We start from the raw sequence: 27,373 nt of genomic DNA, 5'->3' as shown, positions 1-27,373 counted from the left end.
AATCTCTATACTTTTTCATGAAAACGTTTTAAACTTTACATTAGAAGCATTTAATTTGAAACAAGCCATTTGTGCTTTTGATTTATATTATAGTTTGTATATGTACATGTATCTACTAATAAATAAGTAAATATATGGACTTGTGACAGTGCTCTGATAACTTGAATGCTCTGATAATTCGAACACTTTTGCTCGGTCCCTTGAAGTTCGAGTTATCCATGTTTGACTGTATATAGATATATATAGATATAAAAAAAAATTGTTTCCTTACCCCGGATACCCCGTATGGGTGGTAATTTCTGCTCTAACTCGGGTCTCCTACCAGAGACCTGGGAGTTTAAGCACTCGCTTCAAGATCTTAGCTGTTCCCAATAGCGCACTTTTCTGCAACTCACCTGAGTTGATTGCTGTTGGTATTTGGGCAAGCCACATTTTATGCGCCGGTGTTATTGCGCCCAGTGCCCCAATGACTACTGGGATTACAGTTGTTCTTACATTCCAGCATTTTTCAATCTCTTCTCCAAGAAGGAGATATTTCTCTACCTTTTCTTTTTCTTTGCTGGCTATATTGTAGTCATTGGGTACTGCTATATCTATTACAGTAGCCCTCTTGTTCTCCTTGTTTACCACCACTATATCTGGTTGGTTTGCCAGGACATGCTTGTCAGTTTGGATGTAGAAGTCCCAGAGGATCTTAGCCCGGTAATTTTCATTGACCTTACCAGGAGCTTCCCACCAGTGTTGTGGTTTATTAAGGCCATAATCATCACATAGACTTCTATCACAACACCTGCAACATGATTATGCCGCTCATTGTATGCGTTCCCTGCTAGCTGCTTGCATCCGCTGATGATGTGTTGGATGGTCTCAGGTGCATCTTTGCACAGTCTGCATCTAGGATCGTCTCTAGTGTGATAGATTTTCGTTTGAAGTTGCCTTGTTGGGAGCACTTGCTCCTGGGCTGCCATGATTAGCGACTCTGTATTGGCCGTTAGGTTTCCTTTGTTCAGCCACATATATGTCTGGTGAAGATCGCCAACCTTAGATATTTGTTGGTGGTAAGCACCATGAAGAGGTTTCGTGTGCCAGTCAATTTCCTCATCATCAGGGCGTAGGTCCGTTGTAAGAGCAGCCGATTGAAATTCAGCTAGCAACTTATCTGAGATGGCCATGGAGGCTGCATATGCTTTGATGCTTTGCTCCTCCTCTTTCACTGTCTGCTGTACACTTTTGAGTCCCCTACCGCCATCTTTCCTATCAAGATACAATCTAGTAATATCAGACTTTGGGTGGAGTGCTCCATGCATGGTCAGCAGTTTACGAGTTGCTATATCCGTTTCTTTGATGGCTTCCTCAGTCCACTTTATTATGCCTGCTGGATATCTTATTACTGGCAGTGCGTAGGTATTTATTGCCATGACTTGGTTCTTGGCATTGAGCTAACTCCGTAAGACCTGCCGAAGGCGTTTCTTGTATTCGGTAATGGCTTTGTGACGTACCTCGGCTTCGTGGTTGATGTTGCTTTGCATAATCCCCAAGTACTTGTACCCTTCTTCTATATCTTTGATGGTACCATTTGGCATTCTTAGGCCATCTGTGAGCATAGAATGGCCTTTCTTAAGAATTAGCCTTCCACATTTCTCAATAGCGAAGGTCATTCCGATGTCCTTGCTGTATACCTGAGTGAGGTGTATTAGCGAATCAATGTCCCTTTCTTTGTTAGCGTACAGCTTGATGTCATCCATGTAGAAGAGGTGGTTTATCTTTCTATATATATATATATATATATATATATATATATATATATATATATATATATATATATATATATATAAACCAGTAAGACCAGTAAACCAGTATATAAACCAGTATAGACCAGTAAACGCTGTAATTTGTGTATTTGGGAGAAATACTTCATTCTATACAAACCTGAGCTTGCAAGCTTAAACTCAAGAAACGAACTTGTGTCAAAGTGCAGACATTCAAATAAGCACTTAATTTGCAATGCTGTGACATGAACCAATTAAATTGTTGTATTACTGTATATGTAGCTGGCCTTTATCGTTAAGCTACTCGATGTGTTTTTACGTACAGTCATATGAGCTTCAGTTCATTTTAATTTTACCTGATGAATGGTAGCAACCATGAAACTTTAAGTTGTAAAATGTTTTAAAAGTTTTCAGTTCTTAATATAGTTTATATATATATATATATATATATATATATATATATATATATATATATATATAGATGTGTAACATGCAAAGGGAAATAAGGAATCAGTCAATATCTAAGCCGGCCAACTAATTCTCTCATTTGGATTCATTTTAACGAAAGATCAAAAGAACACATATTTCTTATTATCAATGCAGTGTTAGAACTACGCAGCGGCACCTCAACAAATTAGGATTAGTGAATAAAGGAGTGGAATCCTCACTAGATACCATAATATTTGCGATCAAGGAGATTATATACAGTTCTGACGAGTATCAAGGATATGTTGCCATATGGAAAACTTTACGTAAAGAGTTTGGCCTACTGGTGCGAAGGTAAGATGGTTTATTAAATTGAGCTTAAATCAGTTAGTTTAAATATTTGATGGTTACGCTAGAATTTGTTTTGTGAAAGGTTTGTCTTTCCATGTAGTTCTGTATAAACATGTTGCCTATCCTCTCTTGCCCCCATACTTGACAGGCTTCACACTGTCATTTTTGTTCCAACCGTTATATAGCAAATATTATTTTAGGAAAACAGTGATTGATATTCTCTCCATTATTGATGCTGGAAGAGCTACAAGGCCGAGGAGAACTCGAATAAAACGTAGAGTGCATCGTGAGGCTAATGGTAAGGCTACTCAAAAAATTTTTACATCCACAATTATGATGCAAAAACAATAGGATATTATGATACTGTCAAGATGACATGTGAAACAGCATTACTCAACTCATTGGCTATTAAGTAAACCATTTGCCTTGCTTTACATTACTTTCTACATTATTGACTGAGTCAGTACAGTAGGTCGAATACTCTGTGCTACTGCCAACCTGTATCTTCTACCTACTATAATAGTACTACTAACTCACTCCACTGGGCACTGACTCGACTGTACTGTTCTTTAGTGTAACCATAGATATATAAACCTAGATTGGCCAATAGAGAAAAAGCCCGTCAGACTTAAATAGCATGGTGTAATGTCATTGTATTGTACCTCACGCTTGACTGCACTGTTGGTAACAATGGAGCTTATGAGGAGAATTTGACAAAATCACATTTTCACATAAAAACCTTCTTGGATACATAATCCAGTAAACTAAAGCAATTCTGTGATAATATCTGATAACCACCTTAGATTAAAACTAAAAGCTATGAATTGTTGCGAACAAGTCATGAGCCATCAGGGCTTTATTTGCCACCCTCTCCTATCCCCATTTTCTCTTTTACCCTTCTCCAAAGAAGAAGTGAGAAGGGGAAAAGAGAGAAGGGAGAAAGGAAAGGGGGGCAAATAGCCCACCCACTCAAAGATCCAGACCCTGGCTAGGTAAATAGACTAATATCATGTTGAACTAAACATGACGAAATATGATGAGCCTGTGAAGTTTTGATCGGATCAGGGAAATGGAATCAATGGCTTTCTTAGCTAGAGCTGGAACGAGACCGAGGAATGCAGGGTCGGACCAGACTCGGTGTCAGCAATGAGGGCCAAGATCGGGTCGGACCGGGTCAGCACGCGCGATTTTTTATTCATTTAAGGTTAAGAGATAGTTCCATTACAGCCTAATGTTGTGACATCAATAAACTGAGATAAAAGAAACCCTTATCACACCAATCAATATATTTTGTGGCTTGGTTTATAGATGCAATCTACAATTTATGGCTAGACATTGGTGGATCAATGCTATTCAATGGGTGATAGATTAATGGCACGATTTGGCTAGTGTTGTTATTACAGATTTTATTTTCAACTGCTATTATAATCAACAAGAGATTAGTTAAGAAATACTTCACAAATATAAAAATACATAACCCAGCATAGTGGAAAGCAAAAATCCATCACTTCCCTAAAACTTCTGGTATTAGTGAAAGAAACTAAAGATAAAATAAATTTGCTGGGTTGAAGGTTCTTAGACGCGCTTTTAAGTTCCTCAGGATGCCCTCGTCGTAAATGCCTCAATAGTATTGAGGTGGACCGTTTTTTGTAGCTTAAAGGTTGACTTGCAACAAAATTCACATTACATTTATTTGGTATCAAAATATTTGCCATGTTTTACTCTGTTGTGTTGTAGGTGCCAAATACGTGGAAATGTGATTACAAGCATTTAAAAGCTCAAAAACGAAAAACCGCCGCAGATTGGAATCTCTTTATTTCGATGACGTCATTACAGTCTGGTTATCGTCTTGTCACGTGATGTTCTCACGTGAATTGAAAAGCCAATAAAAAGCTAAATATAAAACTTATCGTAGCACTAGTTTATGACAAACACTTCGGGTTTTTTCCGAATACCCCGTATCAAATATAGATGCTCGCTACTTTACAGTTTTGTTTCGGCATTATTCAATCGTCAAGTCGTAATCTGATCAAGTGACCCAATACTTCGAAAATAATTTTTGCAGCACTTTTCGATTATCACAGGTGACCAACAGGCTCGTCATGATTATCAGACAATGATATGTACTCCTTCGAGCTAAGGTTAAAAAGTTTAACGATTTTTTACGGTAAGTTATAAGATATCAGTGCTAAAAGTGACAGCATTACAATGACGATAAAACAGACGCGTAAGAACAATAGACATGGTTTTATTGAATGCGTGAAGTATACTTATAAAAATATTTTGACGAATGAGGTTGCATGAAAGTGTAAACAGAAACCATCCTTTAACAACTACGTCCCATTTGAGCCGTTTGGGAAAGCGAATCCAAACTACGGCGGTCTCGTGTGGTTGCGATTAACTGTTCGTTTTTTAACTTTTAAGAGCTTGTAATCACATTTCCACATATTTGGCACCTACAACACAACAGAGTAAGACATTGTGAATCTTTTGTTACCAAATAACTGTAATGTGAATTTTATTGCAAGTCAACCTCTAAACAATAGCATGATGTTGAACCTCAGCAACTTCTCCATGGCAGCACTTAGTGCTAGCCTGAAAAAGTTTTTCACCAATCCAGCACTACTAAGCGACTCTCGTCGCTTTCTCACTGTGGTTGCAAACCTCAATCACCACAAGCGAAGACAGAGTCAAGCCACCACGATTCTTAACTGTGATTAGGGAATTCGTTGCTTGGTTTACATCATAGTTGGTAACATCTACGATGCTAGTGGTACAATCATTACATTTCAGCTTTGGTGACCTAGCCAGCTACATAGCCAGCTGTAAAATAATCATTTTGTCTCATTTTAACTTAAGACATACTTGCATACTCATCATATTTAGTCATGTTTAGTTCAGCATGATATTAGTCTATTTACCTAGCCAGGGTCTGGCTCTTCGAGTGGGTGGGCTATTTGCCCCCCCCTTTCCTTTCTCCCTTCTCTTTTCCCCTTCTCATTTCTTTGGAGAAGGGGAAAAGAGAGAATAGGGATAGGAGAGGGTGGCAAATAAAGCCCTGATGGCTCATGATTTGTTCGCAACAATTCATAGCTTTTATAGTTTTAATCTAAGGTGGTTATCAGATATTATCACAGAATTGCCTTAGTTTACTGGATTATGTATCCAAGAAGGTTTTTATGTGAAAATAAATGTGATTTTGTCAAATTCTCCTCATAAGCTCCATTGTTACCAACAGTGCAGTCAAGCGTGAGGTACAATACAATGACGTTACGTCATGCTATTTAAGTCTGACAAGGCAACCGATAGGAATAGCTATTATTGGCCAATCTAGGTTTATATATCTATGAGTGTAACCAAGAACTGAAGTTCTGGTTACACCATGAAGTGCAGTTACACCATGACCAAGAACTGAAGTTCTTGGTCATGGTGTAACTAACTGAACTCTACTGTTAGTATTGCATATACCAAGAAGTTAAATCTAAATTCTTGCATATACTTATACTACTCACCATGAAATAAGTCGACTACAATCTTTGTGGCTTCGCCCCAGACACTCTTTAAGAAGTTATCCATGTTAATAAGTAGAACTGGCAATCAATGTGATATATTTCAGACAATGAGAATGAATGCTCTGCTGTCTTTTGTACGCACACCTTTTATATGCACACCTATGCTCTGCGTTTGTGGCTGACTGCACAGGGATATGTCGTTTATTTCAACCATCAACAAAGAGCGCTCTAGCGAATCAACATACTTTCATTTGTAACATCATTGCAGTCATCTCCCTTGTCACTGGCAAATCGCAAATGGTGCACCGGTCTTTGATAGCTAATTCCACAAAATGTTAAAAGGTCAAGTCATGCTAATGTGCCGAAAGTGTGCCGGCCTTACCAGTTTTATGCTTTAACCGCATAGACGAAAGAGAACAACTCCCTTTCAGTGCAGCTGATGCATCAGATGCAGTGCGTATTTTGGCAAGCTGTTGTTTTGCTCGTCGGGAGACAACTCTACAAAAACAACAGTTTGTCAAGTCCGGCTACTCCTAAGCCTACAGCTTCATTGATATTGCGCTAATGTTGACGACGTGCACAGTTTTAAAGCATCGAAGCCCTTATTACTGGCTTCCGCCATGGTTCCAGAGAATGACTTACCGAAAAAAAAAGACATTAGCGAACAGATTTGCTGTAACACTTGTGATATGGCAGATCGCAAAGACTTACATAACGCACACACTCAATAAGACAATTACAACAATAAAACAAAAACACAATTATAACGTGACTCATGCACTCAATTATGGATAAACATAACTAGTTTTTTGTGGGTAGGAATTACTTGCTTCCGATTTTCTTGTCAGAGGAAAATCAACTCCAGCTTCAAAACTACTTGGAGATAGATACCGTACCTATCTGGGTTACGGAGAAGGAAACAGCCGGTTAACCAGCTCCTAAAGGGAAACCTGCCAAGCTACATGTATGAACTCAGCTTGTTGGTGCAAGGTCCTGCTGGTAAAAGCAGAGTGCTGGTGCGACTCAACCACTGGTGTGATGATCTGAATTGGTACAAATGTCTTAACTGTCTGATTATGTTTTATACCAATGCAGTCAATTTAATCCAAAATCTGTTGGTGCTTTCAGATACCTAGTTGTCCTTGTAGAGTGAGGAAAGAGAGAGTTTAGAGTGTTCTTTGTATCGAGTATGAGTCTAATCTAATGTTGCAGTACTTAGAGACTGGAAGGTTGGACTAATGCCTAGAACACTTAGTAACAAAAGTTAGGGTTCGTGTATTTTTTGAACTCACATGTAATTAGTTGTGTAATAAACTATGCTAGCCTTATTATAGCCTAAAAATATACTCTCAAGAATATAACCAGAAACGATGAGAAGTAATACAATTCAGAAAGTTTGCAGCCGACTGGCAACGATTAAGTTTGTCTAATACGCTGCCCGCTTCACATCCATCATAGCATCATACATGACACACCGTATGTTAACAACTCTGCTCCTTTACCACCTTAAACTAGTTTAACACTCGCATACATAGGTAAAAGTGGCTGGCTAATGATCCTTGTTTAGTCATACCTTATAATCTTTACTATAATAAGAGCTGTCCATCCATCCAGTTTGCTAGAAAAAAATTACATTGTATGGAAAATAAACCCAAGACATGCGGCTTGGCTGTCCCAGCAAGCTACCACCTGATCTAATTATTCACCTTCAGAATTTACCTTCACCTTTTTGACCTTTTTATTTTCCACTTTTTAGAATTCTTGTGCACATACTTGTTCTGTGTGCTTTGTTGGTACACCTGACAATTTTTCATTTTAATGCACATCATTCGCAAGTGCTGTTTCCAATATTCGCAAGCATGATGGATTTGATGAAGGTTTGCGAATCGCAAAACCCCTTAGGTCGCGGATTTATGCCATTTCCATGATGCGGTTAACTTGCGGATTGGCTAAAATTTGCGGATCATGAGTGTCATGTAAACATAGTGAGAGCACACTAGACTGTCATGGTACTAGTGTTTATAATGTGACAGGGATGTTCAGGTAGTGACAGGGGATGTACAGGTAGTGACAGGTATGTACAGGTAGTGACAGGGGATGTACAGGTAGTGACAGGAGATGTACGGGTAGTGACAGGGATGTACAGGTAGTGACAGGGATGTACAGGTAGTGACAGGGGATGTACAGGTAGTGACAGGGGATGTAAAGGTAGTGACAAGGATGTACAGGTAGTGTCAGGTGATGTACAGGTAGTGACAGGGGATGTACAGGTAGTGACAGGGGATGTACAGGTAGTGACAGGGGATGTACAGGTAGTGACAGGAGATGTACGGGTAGTGACAGGGGATGTACAGGTAGTGACAGGAGATGTACGGGTAGTGACAGGGGATGTACAGGTAGTGACAAGGATGTACAGGTAGTGTCAGGGGATGTACAGGTAGTGACAGGGGATGTACAGGTAGTGACAGAGGATGTACAGGTAGTGTCAGGAAGGTACAGGTAGTGACAAGGATGTACAGGTAGTGACAGGATGTGCAGGTAGTGACAGGGATGTGCAGGTAGTGACAGGGATGTACAGGTAGTGACAGGGGATGTACAGGTAGTGACAGAGGATGTACAGGTAGTGACAGGGGATGTACAGGTAGTGACAGGGGTTGTACAGGTAGTGACAGGGAATGTACAGGTAGCGTCAGGGATGTACAGGTAGTGACAGGGGATGTACAGGTAGTGACAGGGGATGTACAGGTAGTGACAGGGGATGTACAGATAGTGACAGGGGATGTACAGGTAGTGTCAGGGAATGTACAGGTAGTGTCAGGGGATGTACAGGTAGTGACAGGGATGTACAGGTAGTGACAAGGGATGTACAGGTAGTGACAGGGGATGTACAGGTAGTGACAGGGGATGTACAAGTAGTGACAAGGATGTACAACAGGTAGTGACAGGGGATGTACAGGCAGTGACAGGAGATGTACAGGTATAAAGGTATGATATAAGCTGGTCTGCGCTACTAAATGAGTGCTGGAGTACTCATAACAGTACACTTTAATCAAATTATTTATGTCAAAGAAATGCAGATATAAAAAAATTCAACGACTACTAAATATATATTTAGAATTACTGCACAACATTATAAAATATATTTAAATCAAATGATTTATCAACTTTTAAAAGTAGTTCATCCTGATACAGATGCAGCAAAAGCACAAAAGAAACTACACAATCAAATTACAAAAGAACTACATATATAATAAAAATATTTTGGGAGATGGAAGGTCTTCATACATACAGGTAACACAGCCAACAGGGAAAAGGAAACATGCAGCATATTAAAACAAACCTTTATCAGAACTTTCTAGAATAGTTGTAACATTGACTGTTACACATGGCCAAATCACTTACAAATTATATCTGCATAAATAAAAAAATATATTGTATAAGAACCATTTATAATAAAGATAATCTCTTTGGATACTTTGAAAATACATAAAATAGGATAAATAGAAATAGGAAATGAGCGAGAAGTTGACAACAGGCAGACAAAGACGAATGTCTGAATTCTTGCCCTGACAATGTAGTATTGATATTCTATAAAGCCACATTGTGATTAGAACTGCCCATATGAAAGTGAATGTTAGGTGATGGGTTAGCCCTTCCCTCCTTGCCTGATACAATCTTTGTAACCTTTTCGGGGATGGCTGCCTCATTCAAAATATATTGAGTCAAGTCAACACCTAGTGATCTGAGCTGTTCATAGTGAGCAATTGTGTGGTCCATCTTAGCCTTAGCATGCTACAAACCATTCATTAGGATTTTGGGTGATAAAGATGCTGCAATTGATTCACTTACCACAGAGTGATTACACTTATCAATAGATTTATCAAAGCTAAAAATGCTAATATCATCACCGTGTAAACAGCGCAGAGCTAACTATAAATGTGACTAACAAAACTTAAGTAACAAATATTGAAACTTGAAGAACAAGAAAATGAAACACTTCACTAAATTTAACGGATGTTCTACCATAGAACGAGTTATCGTATGAAACATAGTCTGCATGGTGTCCATTCTATAAAACACCATTACCCATACATGTATGTACAGTAGATGCCTCTACAACATGAATAATCCAGTTCAAAAATGTTTAAATTATAGAGATTTCACATTGTACAAAGCATAAAATACATGTAAATAACCTAGTCCTTTCCAAGATCGTTCTAAACTCACTCTTTCGTTAGGTTTTTTCATTTCATGTCACTTGAAATGAAAAAACATAACTTTTTTCATTTCATGTCACTTGAAATGAAAAAACCTAACTTTTTTCATTTCATGTCACTTGAAATGAAAAAACCTAACTTTTTTAGATATGATGACTGCACAATAACTGTAGCATTTTTTGTTTGTATTGACAACTTTTCCCTTTTTACCCTTATCAATTGCACTTGGTTCAGTGTCCGTGATTACAGCAATTTTACATCAAGTTAATTAAGGGAAGTTCATGCCTTCAATGTCAATTTAAATCAATTGTTTAAACTTTTTTTACAGCAAGGTTTACGCTGCAAAAAATGTATATGTCTAACATAAAGTAAAAAAATATATAATAGATCCTTCAGATACCCATATATGTACTTTATTTTCTCTCCCAAATGCGCCAAGAGAAAAAACGTATTTTTAATGCTAACTATGGAACTTTTTCAAATTGAATTTGGGAACTCGCACCGACTTGATGCTTTATCTCATGAGGAATTTCTTATGCACTACGATGCAAAAACTTTATATCAATTTGCTACATTCAGTGGAATTTACGAAATAGCGGGTTTAAAATATAGAGGCAGCTACTTTATCGTAAAACACTGCTTTCATAAAATGCGGACAAATTTCATTTGAAGATTCTACTCTGGCATGGAAGCTTAGCAAATTCTAATCATCACAACGACAACCAACAACTGCCTAAACGTCATTGCAAAGTAAAGTTGGTGCTGCTTTTAAATTTAATTATCTAGAGCAATAGAGAGTGAAAAACATATCCAAGCGCTTGCATTAAATAAGGAAAATATATAGTTTGTTTTAAGACTTTACGTACATCAATAATATTAAAAGAACATAAAAAAGAAAAAAACTCTCAATCTACTTGAAATTAAAATTTTTACGATGCAATAATTTCTTTGACTGAAGTATAACATTAAAACTGTGTTGACCAATCCAATTTAACAGAGATCCAAAAGTTACAATATTTAGCAGTACAATAGATACATGTATCAGCAGTAGCATACACATCTATTGAAATTAGTAGAGATGGATGTTTCAAAGCTACCCTAAAGATTGCAGCTTATTTATGCTCTGACATTCAATGACTCATCACACTTGTTGAGTGCGGTCTTTAGCTAAAACCTCACTCCACAGTCCACACTGTATCTCAGTATATTGAAGTTGTCCTCTCGGCAATTATTTGCCGACTATGTGCGCCATAAACCGATGACATCACCGATGTGACATCGACATGTCAAAAAACATTGTAACTGTCAAGCTTTTCCAATATTTCACCCTACATCCACAACAGGCTGTTCAGTGGGCACAATGTCAATGATGATGATCGGTTGTCGCGGATCACTTAATCAATAATTTCCTTTATGATAGTTGCTGTGGGACTAGCCTTTCATTTTTTTTAGATTTGCTGATGCAAGCGTAGATTGCCTAATCTACATTTCCCTTCTTAGTATTTCTTCGTTTCACCGACCGACCGCATTGTGTAATGAGGGCACTGTCAAGGACTATTTGCAGATGTAAACGCGGATGGGTTTGGGATAGTGTGAACATTGTTATCACAAACGATCAACTGTATTGTGGGATTAACACTGACATACTGCGATATAGTGTGAACTAGCCTTGAAAGCTTGCCAATTGTAAATTTATCTCTAGATTAAAAGTAAACTTTGTAATTTGTAATTTATGCCCACATTAGTAATTCGACGACATTTATTTGAGCTTGCGTTCGTTAAATGCGGTAGATAATAGCCAAAAGAAACCATTTTAATCTTACCCAATGAGTTATTTTAGGGAAGAAGTACCCATAACTAGTCCCCTTTTCTTATTAAAAATATAGGACAAATGATGATAACTGCTATTTTAAAGACAAATTTAACTAATTTTATATATTTATGACGAAAAGAAAAGAGTACATAATAAATTTATTCTGACAATACCACAACACTCACATACAAGCATTTAAAAGCTCTAATGTACACACAACCTACCTAAACCGCTGTGTTGGTTGTCATGAAACGGATATTTGAAAGGCATTCTATAAAGAGACAACAATGAACAATAACCTACTACATTTGTTGTGAAAAGCAGACCCAGAGCATGTGTTTGTAGCCATTGCACCTGTTGCAATAGCTACAAACACGTGAAGCCCCCTAATGCCTTGATGCTTACATTTGGGCAAACACATGTTTGAATCAATCCACTGGAGAGGTTATAAGTTCATTGCATAATCTTTTACAGCAGCCATTATACATGTATATCGAATTCCGATATACAAAGGTTTACAATGGACTTCTGTTTCTGTCAGCTACTACATTTTAAAAGTTTGTATCATCGGAAGAAGTGAGCGTTTTGAGCGATAAAATTTTTAGTTTCTCGGTTACTTCAGGCCTATTTGCTGTTGAGAGGATTCCCAAGGCGGCAAGAGTGAATGCGAAAATGCCCTTTATAACATGCCCTTCTATCTTTCTTCTCATCGCTGCCTTTCGCAACGAACATAGTACCGGGCAATAACCCTAAAAACATCAATCATTGAGGAGTGAAACCTGCACCCGTTCATCCCTATTTATAATTATGTACTCACCGCGAGCTGAGCAGCTCTATCAGCATTCTTTCTCTCCAGGTCATCAGTCTCTTTCCTGGCCTCTAAAGCTAGCCTGTGTTTCTCCTGCGTACTCTCAAGCTTTTGTTTCTGCTTGAGCTGGTCTATCTCCAGCTGGTGTGCTCGAGCTATACGCTCTCTCTCTGATGAAAGCTCTCGGTCTTGCATTTCTTGTGACTGTTGCTCCTTCTCAAACTATAAGAAAAGACAACTCCAATCAACGAACTAACCTCTGATCATTCACAAAGTACGTAACACCTATGTTTCAATGTACTGAAAACTCCCGTGATGCTGACACTGGCATGTAGCCTGTCATTTTGTCTCTTGACTTACTTGAATACACAGTTTTCTTTTGCTTTAAAAACTTTGCTTGACCAGTTGAAATGCTGCCTAATAACTACACACTGCGAGGTAAATGAGATTATTTACTACATTAAAGCGAACTAATTCACCAACAAGGACCTCCTTGCAAATAGGAACTGAATATCAAATCCAAATGTAACATTATTACCTCCAAAAAATGCTCTAAAAGTACCAACATAAAAACAAAACTATCAATGACCAAGCCTCAGAACTGTGTGAGCCTAACTAAACAATCCGGTACGGCTGACTGAGACCCTGGGTATGTATGTATAAACTAGGCTATTATATCACACCTCGCAGCTTTCTTACCTCTTTTGCTACCAAATTAAGTTCTTTATCAGGAAATAATTACATATTCGGTAAAACCTAATATTTGAAAAAGGTGCAGATAAATTGTAATAACTTTTGAACTACATGTATGTGGTTTATAAAAAAAATATTTTGATACCAAACTATTCAGCACAAAATTTTACACCAGATGATACCATAAAAAATACCAGAAATGTGTTGCATGATGAGCTCGAACACTTTTAGTCATGTTCACTACTACCGTGAGCATGTCCGAATCGGACGACTTATCAATATCATAACAGGTTACGGCTTTATTAGCACTCCTAAAAATAAAAATAATAATTCTCAGTAGTATTACTGTTCAATAAAAATCACCCAAAGTCCATAGATCTAAAATCAGTGAAACCTTTTTAGCTGTAATGCATCTGACACAACTGGTCATTATTAAGAAGATATTGTGATAAAATAAAACTAGACTGGGGATGGGTTGTAAACATATTTCTTTTGTTTAAATACAGATATGATAGGCTAATTGATTACCTACTCACTAATCAAAAACATTTGGACGAAGCCTAATAAAGCTGCTTCATGCAGGTCTTGGCCATATGCAAAAGCTCTGCCGAGCCGTATGACGCGGATTGTGGCAGCAAAAAAGTTAAAAGAGCAGATTCCTAGAAAATACCTTCAGCTGCAAGCCTGTTCTTTTGTCGATAGCCTCATCGTGGCAAGACTGAATTGTGGGGGCCGCGAAATACCCCCTAAAGACAACTTTAGTCACACGGATGCCACTGGCTTTGCACATGGTTGTCAGGTGAGGGTAGTTTCCTAGGTCATTTAGTTCAGCAGAACTCTCCACAAAGTCTGCATATCTGAAAGACAAGTTTTACATCCCACTGAAGTTTGGAAGCTAAGAATTTTTGATGTAATAAAAGCTTTTGCTAAATTTTTCGCTATACATATTTATTGATCAGGGTTGGGGTGACGGCAATTACAATTAAATTTATTGATCATTTAAAAATGCATTAACAATTAGATTAATTAATTTTGGGGTTGTGAACTTGCATTAATAGTTGTATTAACACTTTATATTCAAATTCAATAAAGCAATAAATTATAAAATTAATTTCAAGATTATTATTATAAATAATTAAATAAAAATTTTTTTTGGTATAATTCAACGAGGGCATCAAAATGATCAAATTAATAAATTGGCCTAACATAGAAATAAATGCATTGCTAGTCAAATCATTAAATTAAATTTTGCATACAATCAAATTATGTAATATACTACTTCATTTGTTTGTGAATTAAGCACATTAATAATTAAATTATTGAATTAATTTTGTAAAATTTGAATCACTCACTAAATTATCAAATAAGCACTTTAAAAAACTGCCTTAACAATAATTGAATTTATAAATTATTTGCAGGAAGAACTGCATTAAGCATTAAAATTTGAATGAACATACCTAAAATTTTTATAATAAATTAAATTATTAATGACTACCTAATTTAATTACTAATTTAATGAACAATTAATAGGTATTATTAATTGACAACATACCTGACATCTCTACCAAGCAATATAATGACCTCAGAACAGGGAATTCATCTAACCAACGAAATTGCTCAACGGGAAAGTTTTGCATTTCATCGATTAAATAAATTTCATTGTGACACCAGATTACAGACAAGCAGCTTTTACTGCTAGCAACCTTGTAAGCACATTTCACTGCCGAGTTTTAAATATTGAGAAATGAATATTGATGGCATATCACATTTGCCCCTTTAATAGGGAAGAATCATCAAATAGCTGAGACAATATGATTCTATACCACACGTACAATGATGATTCTATACCACACGTACAACTGAGACAATATGATTCTATACCACACGTAACAACACACATACAACGATATTCACAATTGAAACCAACATAGCTTTTTTGACACATCTCAGCAGAAATATCAAAAAGAAATTCCCACACGCACGGGTTCAGTTACAGCGCGCCCTCGCCATATGATTTTAATCCGTTCCAGGCTTGGCATTGTATAAGAAAAGGTCGTACAGAGGGGTATAGAAACCCATAATAATTGTATAATGCAAACCTTCCCCTAGTAAATCATCAAAGTTTTATATAAGTACTGTACATATTAAATATAAGTAACACAATAGTATGTTAACCTTAGTAACTATAGTTACCGACAGTAACTACAACTACCTACAGTAACTAATAGTTACTGTAGGTAACTATAGTTACTGTAGGTAGTTGTAGGAGTGCCTACTGTACACTGTTGTGTACAGTAGGCACTCCTACAACATAAATAATTCGTTCCATGAACGTTTACGTTATAGGGAACTTACGTTATACGAACGGTAAAATACATGTGAATTGCGTAATCCGTTCCAAGATATTTTCAAACTCACCCCTTTAGCCATGCAAAAAGGTAAAACTTGACTTGACTCTTTTAACTTGTGTGCAGCACCGTAACTGCAGTATTATTGGTTTGCATCGGCAGCTTTCCTCCTTATTATAATTAATCTCATTGGTTTTATGAGTAAGCTAAATTTATTGAAGTTAAATTCAAAGCTGCTATTACATACATGTAGGGTCACAGAAGTTTACTGTAACAAACGAGTTGCTCTCAAGTCTCTCTCGAACAGCCATTATCCACAACATCTGTCTTGAAGATCAAAACTCCATACGGTGGTTTACATAGTGATGTTACATTTTATTGCAAATCATAACAATTAAATAGGTATTGTAGGTACTGAATTACAACATTTAAAAACATGTTTTAGGTTTATCCTGTTTGGGTGATGTTTTCATAGTATGGTAACGGATTAATCTGTACTTAGTAATTTTATATAGAAAATAATGCCTTGAGATGCAAGTAAAATGACTTACGAGCTCAGTTTCAGAACGCATTAAGCTCATATGTCGAAGTTTGACTGTAGTTTCAATGAAACGGGAAAAATTTGAGCTCAACGCAAAACTATAATAACATTATTCATGATATATAAACTATATAAACTATAAAGATGACGTACGCATACTTACGTTCTACTGGCTGTAAAAGATGTGACATCAGCGCAAATGCAGCTAATGATATCACCGATGGGATCATCAGTGGCGCTTATCTGCAACACAACACATTCTCCATTGGTAAACTGCAAGTCCATTTCAAGAGACCATACCCAGATTACTGGCGGTATGTTAATATAGATAGTTTATACAAGCTTTGATAAGTTATCTCTCAACATCTATCCGTTATCATCTTATTGCGCTTCAGCAAGCACACTGATGTGGTATAATTCAGCATTCACTATGTATCTAATGCATGGATAATGCAGATTTGCAGTTGTGCACCCGTTGAGTTACTGTGTGATAAGTTTTTAAATGGGCATTCGCGTGTTGTGGATTAACTCTGGTGCTTTAAAAAAAGATAAGGATTTCTACGCCAGAAGTAATAGCAGCGCACTGCTGTCTTACTTGGCAGCATGCTTTTGAAATAGCAATGTCTGAAGTATGGAAAACGTTTAAAATGGAATAGCTTCCGCAGTATTTTGCAACTTTCGCAAGCATAAAACATTTCATAACAATTTGCTAGCAACAAAACTTGTTAGAATTGCAGATTCTTGAAGATAATTCGAGGATTCCACCTTGAGGATGATGCAAGCTTGCGGATTACTCTCATCATGGAAACAATAGTGCATGGGCAGACTGCGATGCAAGAGAATTTTCAATATGTGTAAAACAAACAATGCCAAAAGCTCTTAACAGTGGCTAACAAATACCAGGACATTCAAGCCTCTACAGGATTTGATGAGAATACCCTAACAAACCAAAAAACAATAACATACTAACTATGGCCCTGAGAAACAGGGGTGATACAGCAATCATGGCTGTAATAAGAAGCCATAGTACAGCTGCTAAAACGATGCTATACAGCGGCAACACATCTGCCATGGCTATGAGCGCCAACAATATCAAACCTACCACTGATTTGAGAATCAGAAATAATATTGTTCTAAAGCTTAGGAGAAACTGCAATATTACTGCAACCATGGCAATGAGAAACAACAATAGCATACCTACCATGATCAAGAAGAATAGCAATAGCACAACTATCACGATTATGAAAAATAGCAGTAGGACTACAATAATAGTGATGAGAAAAACAACAGTACACCTATCATAGTAATGAGAAACAGCAAACAACACAACTATCATGACAATGAACAACAGTAATAGCACACATATCGTGGCATATGAGAAGCAGTAATAGCAAACCTACCATGGCATTGACATCATGAATTTCATGAAATATCATGAGCTTGACCCTAACAAGGCCATTGTCAGAGGTCCTTATCTCATCCACCTGCAAAACATTCGGCACATAACAAATACATAGCCATTAGAATATCACCCTCAGCCTATCATCACAAATACTTTCTATGAAGGAAGTCTGACGTACGTTGTAGTAGAACTGGTCAGGGACAAGACGAAGTTTGGTGAACTTATTTGAGGCAGCGATGTACCTCGTCTTATTCTCAGGGTCAACTCCGTGCCAACAGAATGTGTGCAGCCTACAATCAAAGTGTTACTGTTGGTACACTAACAGTCAACAGACATGCTATTATATGGAATGGAAGATTATGGTGCAGATGGTCTGTTGCAGGCCTTTTTGGGGTGACGATTTTTGGCACCGGACTTTGTAGTGCAGGTTACAAGTTCAGAATTTATTCATCTTCCGTTGTGACTTTTTAATTCAACCAATTTTAAGTGAAAGCGGAAGGAAAAACTGGTACATAATGTAGTTCAGAAGTAGTTCATGAGGTCCTTCAATTAAATTTTGGTGAGGTGAACGTAGAAATTCATGTATTTCAAAGAAAAAGGTATTATGTGTGAAGTTTTATCTATAAAATTATGTTTTTTTTTGCATTTTTTTTCTATTATCATCATGTTATTTATTCTCTGTATATGAGCAAAAAGAATATTTTTGGTATAAAAATAGCAGCGCTGAAAAGTCTTGCGCCAAAAAGTCTGGAGCCAGAATGTCTGTGTCAGAAAGTCGTATTTTATAATAAGCAAGACCCCTGGCAGTACAATGCGCCTAAATAAACATCCTTACAGATTTTACATACACACGCAGATCCGGTAAATGGGTTCAAGGACACTGCTCTTCAAGAAAACCAGGAGTTAAAAACCATTGACTATATCCAATTCAACAGAGATATACTAAATTACCACTCATTAGACTTTGGTACAACCATCTTCGGTCCGTAGATGAGATGCCTTTCCACAGTTCTTTCACTAGCATCACCATTGTGGCGGTACACAACTATAGCTTCATGCGCATCCAAAGTGATAGCTTTACGCACACGAATAGTATCGTGCAAGGTGGGTACACGAAACATGGAACACGGTCTGAAAAAGACGAGATTCTGAACAAGAAACAATGAATACCAGGATTAGTAGATACGGTAAGTACGTACTATAATCGATTTATACTTGTGGGTCATTGTACTACTTTGTTGTTATTTTGTACATTTCTACTAATTTATTATATACTATTTGTAAATATAAAATGCAGTAAAAATACTAGATTAACACATTATCTTTACTATAATAAGAGCCATGTCTGTGCTTAGCCTCAGCTAGAAGTCGGGGAAAAATATTGCACCATCCAGGATTCGAACTCATGACATTTAGCTTGGTAGACCAACACTCCAACATTAGCACCAATCAACCGCCATCTGTTTTTAAGCAATAATTGTGCGCATACCTATTCTCTGCGGTCTAGCGGCACACCTGACTATCTCTAATGGCACACGAGACTACCAGTTTACAACAAAGAGGTTATATGAAAAACTTTCGACTGCTTTAAAAAAAATTGAACATAGTACATTCGACCTATATTAACAATTTTTTTGATGCAAAAGCTTAGTGCAACAGCCAATCAGGCAAGACGGTTATTCAGTCATATAGCTAACCAATTACCAATGGGTTACTAGACAAACTAGTGTATAGCCCTTTAAGTATTCATAACTTTTTCAACAAATTATAATCAAATTACTACAAGAATTATTTGTTTTTAAACATAACATTTATCATTCTCAATACTATTATTCAAATAACCCACAAAATAATAGATTTTTTAATCCTTGAGTTGTTTTCTTAACAATTCCTTAACAACTACTTAATATTTCTCGCATTGGATGAAAAATCCTTAAAGTGAAGGTGACTTTATTTATTTTTTCACCGTTACCCAAAAAAAGGTAAAAGGGTAACGCTGCGTGGGTGACCCAAATAAATAAGGTAATGAGAGCAAGGACTAGGGCAATGAGAGTTAATACGAGTTCTCAGACAAAATAACACTTGACTTGAAGAATATAGCTGTCGTAAATGTGCTTCCTTTGATCCTTCTGTGACTTTGCACTGAGATTTTCAAAAGTTACAATGATACTTTGATTTTTGACACAGCCTTGCGCATGTTATGCTAAAGTGTGAAGTCATTTCTGATGCATATATAACGTCTTACAGTCGAATAGATTGTCAGTGTGGCTCAGATGTATCCTTCATCTACTAAAGCCAGTGATAGGCTGGCTATCACGTCTGCTCAAGTCTACTCAAGATTTACGATGCTTGCGCAATATATTCAGGATCATGTACTGATATCCCTGAAGTGCGGTTGTAAAGCATAATTTCATTGAGTGCAACAAGAAGTTTTAGATTTAATCATGTGATCAAGAGCCTTATCCTTCCAATGGGTTCTCTAAGTACCAACAAACCTGTAATCCATAAGGCGCATTATCAGGATGGGAATTTTGGGCACTTTTTATAGCAACAAATTCAATTCAAAGATGCTTGAAAGATAGCTTTGGCGTGAATGGTAAAACATTTGAAAACCCCAAAAATCGCCAAGAACAAACTACTGACCAATTGGATTGATAGAATGATTATTGAGAGCCACTCACTGCAATTAAAAAGCTGCAAGTGATTCCATTCCAGACATTAGCCAATGCATCCATTGTGAACGTGAAGTTACAGCTAATGATATGGTTAATAATAGTGAATCGAGTTCATTACACTCCCTGATATATGTAGAACAAGTTATAGCAACTCTAAAATATCAACTTTGTAGATTTAGTACAAAACATTGGTTGGCCAAGTACCAACAATTTGGCACATCGGGAGCAACGATTAAAATAGATAGGTGAAACATTATCGCTATCGCAAAACACAGCTTTCAGTTAGCTGGTATATTTGTATGTCTGTCTGTAAAATCAATTCCTTTTCATATGAACAAACGTTAGGCTACAAGCTAAGATATAGAGTTAATGTTAGTTCCCTGTATCAGTTTTGAAAATTTTTAAACCAAGATTCTGAGTCCAGCCATGAACAGTATACTACCTTGGCAGCCATTTTGAATTCAACAAAGCAAATTGGACCAGTCTCTTTTGTTAAATAATGCTTAAAATGTGTCAACTACTGAAACAGGAAACCCCAACATTTTCAATTATAGACCAACTAAAAAAATCAAAATGTCATAAATGTGTGTTCAAAAGTGTTTCAACAAAAACGAAGTACTTGCGATTTTGCTCTCAATGCCCAGTGATGCTGTTATTTATTAGCAATTTTGAAACTTTCAACTTTCAAAATTAACTCAACAAACAAACGGGGAAAAAAGTAAAACCTAAAATCTGATATATGATTAGATAGTGAATTCTGAGTTGAATAAGATGCTTTTTGCAGTTTTGAGATACACAAATTCTTTCTTAAGTGAAGTAAAGATTCTCATTGGATCTGCCACATTTTTAAATTTAAAAAAATGTTACTCCGTCCCTAGGGGTTATTGTTTGACATTGCTCAAGAGCAATCAAATGAAAAAGTATTGAAATTGTCTCCATAATAGTTTACCCGTTGAAATGCTCAACTCTACCGTCTCGGAACTTGACTATCAAATATTCTGACTGACTCGCTGTAAATCTCTTTAGCATTTCAATCTTTTCCCTCCACAAAAAGATCCTTTGTGGGCCATCCACGAGCCGAGCCTGTCCTTCCAAATTGTAAACTATGGCCTGTCAGAGAAATGAACAAAGAATGATAAGAACCTTGACCATTGCAACTCTTAGGGGAGCTAATCTATTACTGTCATTTACTACTAGTACATGTTATTAGCACAACTAGCTGCTGATTTTGACAGGTTTGAACAAATCTGCCTGTGTCATTAGAAGTAGAGGCTATCGTATGAGTGAATCCATCTACTTTATTACCACAAGCAATTCATTCTGGGTCTCTTTCTCTCTCTCATTCTCTCTCTTTCAAACAATAAAGTTCAAAAACACCAATGTTTTATTTAATAAACTTATCCCAAATAATCTTTCAATGCAATAAAAATTTTAACTAGCCTAAGCCTAATAAATGTTTGTTTTCAAAGCTATAACAACAATTAAAAATAATATCATTACGTATTAAAACTGTAAATGGTATGCTTCATTATATATCTAAAAAAATCTAATATGGTGCTTTTCAAAGTACACTTGCTGTTGTGCAATTCGAATCTGGATAACTTTTTTCAGGGTGGTGCTGAATGTCCTCTGAGCTTATGATTGATGGTAACACTTATTAAAACATTTTACCACATTCATGTTTAACGAACTACATGATGTCCGTGCGTCCATATATTGATGTAGCGACAATCGGTAAATGAAGGACTTATAACTTTCCTTATGTTCTAGTTTAGCATTGTACTTTGAACACAAAAATAAAATCTGCTGTAATTTCAAGCAACAGAAACTATTTTTTACATTTATTATTTAGGAAGGGCAATTATCCTACGGGGAGGGGCAATTGTTCAGGGTTAATGTTAGAGCACAAACAATTGCCACATAAGACAGTTGCCCCCGGGGGTTAATGTTACCTTGGGCAATTGTCCTAGTACCAAAGATCAATGCTTTGAATGTGAAAAAAATTACAAAAATCTTGGATAGCAAACCTTTTCACCGCTGTTCACGATAGCATATCCATACTTTTTCTTCATCTTGCTAAGAGATCAGGATGACTGTCTAAAATATATCAGTTTAAATCAATTAATAGCAACACCAATTTTCATATATTCGAAGATTTAGAAACTTAACTATTTCTTCCTGATTTTTGGCTAGTTTTAGCAGTGACAGAAAGGAATAAGTAACTCATTCACATTTCTTATATGATAAACCAATTCCATAGAGTGCCGGTAATGTAAAATGCCATCCGACGGCAAATCACTATGTTACTTCCACATTGCTTTTTGGTATTCTGCTAGATCTATATGCTGTTAAAAATCACTTTTTTACCGTTTAGTGAGGCAAAAAGTCAGCGATTCTCGAGACTAACTATGAACCACTGTACGAAATAACTACCTGAGAAATACCAAATGCAGAAAAGAATATGTTGGAATTGCTAAAAGCCATATCAAAACCTAAAACTCTTATGTTTGCTTCAATAAATTAATTAATTAATCACAAATAGTGTTGATGAAGCTCAACTTTATACTGTCTGCTCGAAGGAATTAGCCGCGTGTAAGAATTTTTTATATTAATATTGCAGTCTTGATCTCACAACATTAGCAACTCCACATCAATTTTTTATTTGTGAGGGTCTCCCAGGTTGCCCATGCAGCTCTTTCCATTGTTCTATAACAGTTCTTATTATCCTTTGGTGAGTCTGTTCAAGCGAGCATAATGCATAAACTACTAAATCTATATTAGCTTACATAATGATATTTTATTAATGTCAGTAAGATGCTTTTTCACATCACAATATGAAAGGTCCTTTGTAAGAATCCCCCAATTTTAATTATGAAATGCAAAACCTTTGACATATAGTATTCTCGGTTGCGCCTTGCTAGGTTTTCCAAGCTTTGTCTTGATACTTGGAAGACTTCCATGTGAATATTTGAACGATGATGATGAGAGAATTATTCTCAAAGCCTGTAAACACCTTTTTTAAAGCACCAATTTTTCTAAGTCAGCGAAAAATGTGTAAAAGGTATCTGTGTAGTTATTCAATATTGAGTAGTGACGAAAGGTTACTTTTTGCAAAAATATTGACTGATAATAATTTAATATTAGAAAACTTTTTCAATCAGCATGTTGGAATTGTTGAACTTTGCGCACAAAGTCAGAATGTTGTTAACCAACATTATGCACAAGTTACCTGTTATGATCATTCACCGAGGTAGATAACTCTCTATAACGAATGTTTGGTATTAGATGTTCATTTTTATAATATAGGTGACTACTCATCTAGTGGTACCTTTAAACCATGAAAATTTTTGGTTTATATTTTCTTGGAATAGACTAATTTGTAATTATGGTTTGAAAAAATTAAAAAATTTGTTTAGATCACGATTTCAGTCACTCTTGAATTAAATTGAATCAAATTTTACTATGGAATTTTAAGCCATGCATACCTAGAAGCTGTGATTATGACAATTGTAAAGAATATACAATCTCAGCCTTACAAGAAGTAAAACTGGATAACCTCTTTGGAGGTTTTGAGGTAAAAAATGGGGCTCAAACCACTGAAGATCGCTCCACCCAGCTTGAACTAACATATTGCACTTTATGAAGATGATTTGCATTTATTAGCATTATGAATGAGCCAAGTGTTGGTTTAGCAGCTAACTTACATCTTGTGACTGAATAGGTTTAGCTGATTTGCTCTCTGATTGGCAACTTTTGTGAGATGCAATACTTCAGTTCAGCTTAGCTTTTGCAATTTGCCAGCTTGTTCCAGATAGTTCAGCATCACAACATAAACACCTTAGATTTCAACCTATAATATCAAGGCTACTAAGTAGACATGCTAAACGTTCTTTATATCCGTAATTTGTCCTACCACCCTCTATTTCTTACTATACCGGCTCACTATACTACTTTGATATATATATATATATTATATATACTAGCTGTGCCACCCGGCGTTGCCCGTGTAATAGAAGAGTCTTTGGACAGAAAATCGATATATTCGGTTAGGGTTCCAATAAGGTTAGGCTTCCAATGACAGTAAGAATTCCATGAATTTGAGTCTTTATTGTTGTCAAGCTCAGCTGTTCTAATAGTAGCTATAGCCGGATTTCCAACAGACAGACGGAATTCCAACAAACGGACTTTGAGAAATATATAAGATATATATTCGATCCTATATGTATATATACATGTATATATATATATATATATATATATATATATATATATATACACAGACAGACATTACACGGTGATAAACCATAAGTAAACGTAACCAAAGCCAGTTGGTATTTGTTGATGTTTATTGTATCATCTGACATAGACTTGGGTTGTGCTAATTAATTCTTTTTGCGTACGTAATAGTTAACTTGCAAAAAATGCAAAAATCCTACCTTTGGTTTTATTAGTACAATTATATTTGATTACTAGCTTGAGTAAAGCATACATATCTATTAGCAAATACTGTTTATCCATTTGTAATGTGAATACTAAAGATTTAGCTACAAAATTGGTTGGATTTTCGTAAATGGAATACAAAACCAGTATTTTTGCTGGGCAAAGTAACTACTCTAATATCACTTTATTTTTTCATAGCACAAACAGAGTACAATTTAGGAATCAACAAGGAAAGCAACAATCTCTGAGCCATGCCACAGTATGGAATATCCGCTAAACCTATCAGTAATTGACAACAAAAACCTTGATTCATAATATTGTGCTGCCGTGGATGAGCCGATAACAAAATTTATGAAAATCTTGTTCAAAAATCAAAAAATTAAGATGAGTCACAAGCAGTGTCAATTAAAATTTACAGCTATATGAATCATTCAGACTGATATAAAGACTGCAAAAAAATATCAATGAATGACATGAGACCTTCGCGTCAAACATGTGACCTTCAATGTATGAATTAAGGTCTACCAAAGCAAAGCGGCTACACTCATAAATGTGTGACCAATTTTTTTAATTGCAATAAAGGATAAGCTGTCGGCTGTAGGTGTAGATAGCCAGTCAGAGGGCTAGAGTTTGTGTGAAGGCTAATGAGCTAAAAAATTAGCAAAAGAGACCAAGCAAAAAACCCATCAAAAAATAAAAATTGAAGAGTTAGAAAATATCTAGAAAGAACCATCCTATTATCGCTCGCCAGCCGTCGCTCAATGCCAATTAACAAGTTGCCCAAGCAAACTTGCTATGCTTTTTTGTCAACTATAAAAAAGTTGCAACTCAACTATGCAGTAAACAGCTTAGATCGGTGACAAACACTAGCTCAGTCATACAACAATACAGTGATACAACGCATCGTTAACATCATAGGAGCCAAACGATTGGTGTAGGCATTAGAGCTGGGGCACATATTCAGGCCATGTTTACCGTGTGATGTTATTTTGATTTTGTTTATCAAGGTTTTAAGGGCTTTAATTACTATAGAAATGTTCAAGTGCAAACTTGCTACACCCGGAGCTTTGCTACATTTTTTCACCTTGACTTCAATCAGACTTTTAGACATAAGTAGGTCCTACTTACAACTTCCCAATGCACCTATACACACCCTTGAAATAGCTAAATAAATAAGAATGTCCAGGAAATTTGAATTGATCAATTATTATTCATAGAAATATTCCTTCAATATAGCAACCTTATTAACACAATGACAGAGAACTCTTTTTTAAGCATTTGGATGTTTAATAGCCTACACTAAAACAGTGGTGCTACATAATAATTCCTCACAAAGGTAACATCCAACTTTACCATAAGAAAAGGTGTATTCAACTAAAGCAAAACTAATCATTACATATCAGCGTAGTGTCAACCAGTCAAACGAGAGCTGTACATAATGTTTAAACCAATCAAGATCTTGGAGGAACAATATATAATGCCATAATTACTGGTGTTCTTACTATGCAATAACTTTGCTATAAATACCAGCTTGACAATCCACATAGTAAACTCTCCACTAGTACTGCTATCTTTATAACATTTGATGAGGTCCGAAAGTTTTGCAGTTAGCAGCATATCATTATAACCAAAATAGCTTGCGCTGCATAATAATTGCTTACAAAGGTAACAACTAGCTTTACCATACGAAAATATGTATACAATTGAAGTAAATCTAATCATTACACAACAGTGCAATGTCAAGTGAGAGCTGTACATAATGTTTAAACCAATCAAAATCATAGAGGAACAATATTTAATGGTATAATTATTGTTGTTCTTACTATGCAATAGCGATGTCTATGCTGCATCATACAGTTAGGAAAGATATGGTGTAGCATATCTTCCCTCAGTGTATGGCGTAGTCTCTCAAGTCTCCATTACAAGTATTTAGATCAAAATATAATGCAGAACTAATCAAATATAAAGTAGTACTAGAATCACACCAATAGCTCAAATTGATCACCCATAATGCAATCCTCAAACGTCAGGCAAAGCTTCCCTAGTAGCTACATTTGCTTTTGAGAAGTTTTTCTAGAATGCTCAATTAAAACCAACTAAAATTCTTTGCACAAAACTTCTGGATGTAAATACAACCACATAAACAAACCCATTTTGTTTATTGCAAACAATTCGTATAAAAATTAAAAATAACCTTATTAAAACCCACATTCTAGGCTATCCGGATTTCTTTTATTTACACCACTCGATGACGCATTATCCGCTTCCGACAGCGCTTCATGAGTCCGGCGATGAATTTCGAATAATCAAAGGTATACCAAAATAATTACTTTGTGCGCCAATAACGCGATCCGCACTAAAAAGTCATTGTCCAATAG

General features: G+C 36.2%; 3 protein-coding genes across 5 annotated transcripts in view; 2 read left to right on the top strand and 1 right to left on the bottom strand.

Moving 5' to 3' along the window:
- Window positions 1-7,591, top strand: part of LOC137406355 (uncharacterized) — a 12,436-nt gene extending 4,845 nt beyond the window's left edge. The window contains exons 3-5 of the mRNA XM_068092926.1: window positions 2,373-2,549; window positions 2,747-2,844; window positions 6,907-7,591. Coding sequence (XP_067949027.1) covers window positions 2,373-2,549; window positions 2,747-2,844; window positions 6,907-6,989 — 358 coding nt within the window. The 3' untranslated portion in view covers window positions 6,990-7,591. The remainder of the gene's footprint in view (window positions 1-2,372; window positions 2,550-2,746; window positions 2,845-6,906) is intronic.
- LOC137407017 (uncharacterized protein PFD1115c-like) lies at window positions 7,021-8,911 on the top strand. The gene is made up of 4 exons (XM_068093621.1): window positions 7,021-7,109; window positions 8,092-8,132; window positions 8,308-8,551; window positions 8,641-8,911. The coding sequence occupies exons 1-4, from the start codon at window positions 7,021-7,023 to the stop codon at window positions 8,909-8,911; spliced, it is 645 nt and encodes a 214-aa protein (XP_067949722.1).
- A 205-nt stretch (window positions 8,912-9,116) lies between these two features.
- LOC137405868 (uncharacterized) lies at window positions 9,117-27,277 on the bottom strand. Of its 3 annotated transcripts, none has more exons than XM_068092304.1 (11): window positions 27,190-27,277; window positions 24,260-24,405; window positions 22,583-22,652; window positions 21,505-21,665; window positions 18,832-19,011; window positions 18,059-18,170; window positions 17,879-17,962; window positions 16,642-16,721; window positions 14,260-14,446; window positions 12,906-13,118; window positions 9,117-9,850 (listed from the first exon to the last, which is right to left on the bottom strand). In XM_068092304.1, the coding sequence occupies exons 3-11, from the start codon at window positions 22,625-22,627 to the stop codon at window positions 9,647-9,649; spliced, it is 1,266 nt and encodes a 421-aa protein (XP_067948405.1). In that variant the 5' UTR covers window positions 22,628-22,652; window positions 24,260-24,405; window positions 27,190-27,277; the 3' UTR covers window positions 9,117-9,646. The 3 variants fall into 3 exon arrangements, with proteins under 3 accessions (XP_067948405.1, XP_067948404.1, XP_067948406.1); XM_068092303.1 differs by having other exon boundaries at window positions 27,205-27,250; XM_068092305.1 differs by lacking the exon at window positions 24,260-24,405 and having other exon boundaries at window positions 27,205-27,248.
- Window positions 27,278-27,373: the final 96 nt, after the last annotated feature.

This window comes from Watersipora subatra, chromosome 10, assembly GCF_963576615.1.
Source record: "Watersipora subatra chromosome 10, tzWatSuba1.1, whole genome shotgun sequence".
In the NCBI taxonomy this organism is placed as follows: Eukaryota; Metazoa; Bryozoa; class Gymnolaemata; order Cheilostomatida; family Watersiporidae; genus Watersipora; species Watersipora subatra.
Note: the sequence above shows the minus strand (reverse complement) of the source record. Positions and strands in the feature narration are given on the sequence as shown.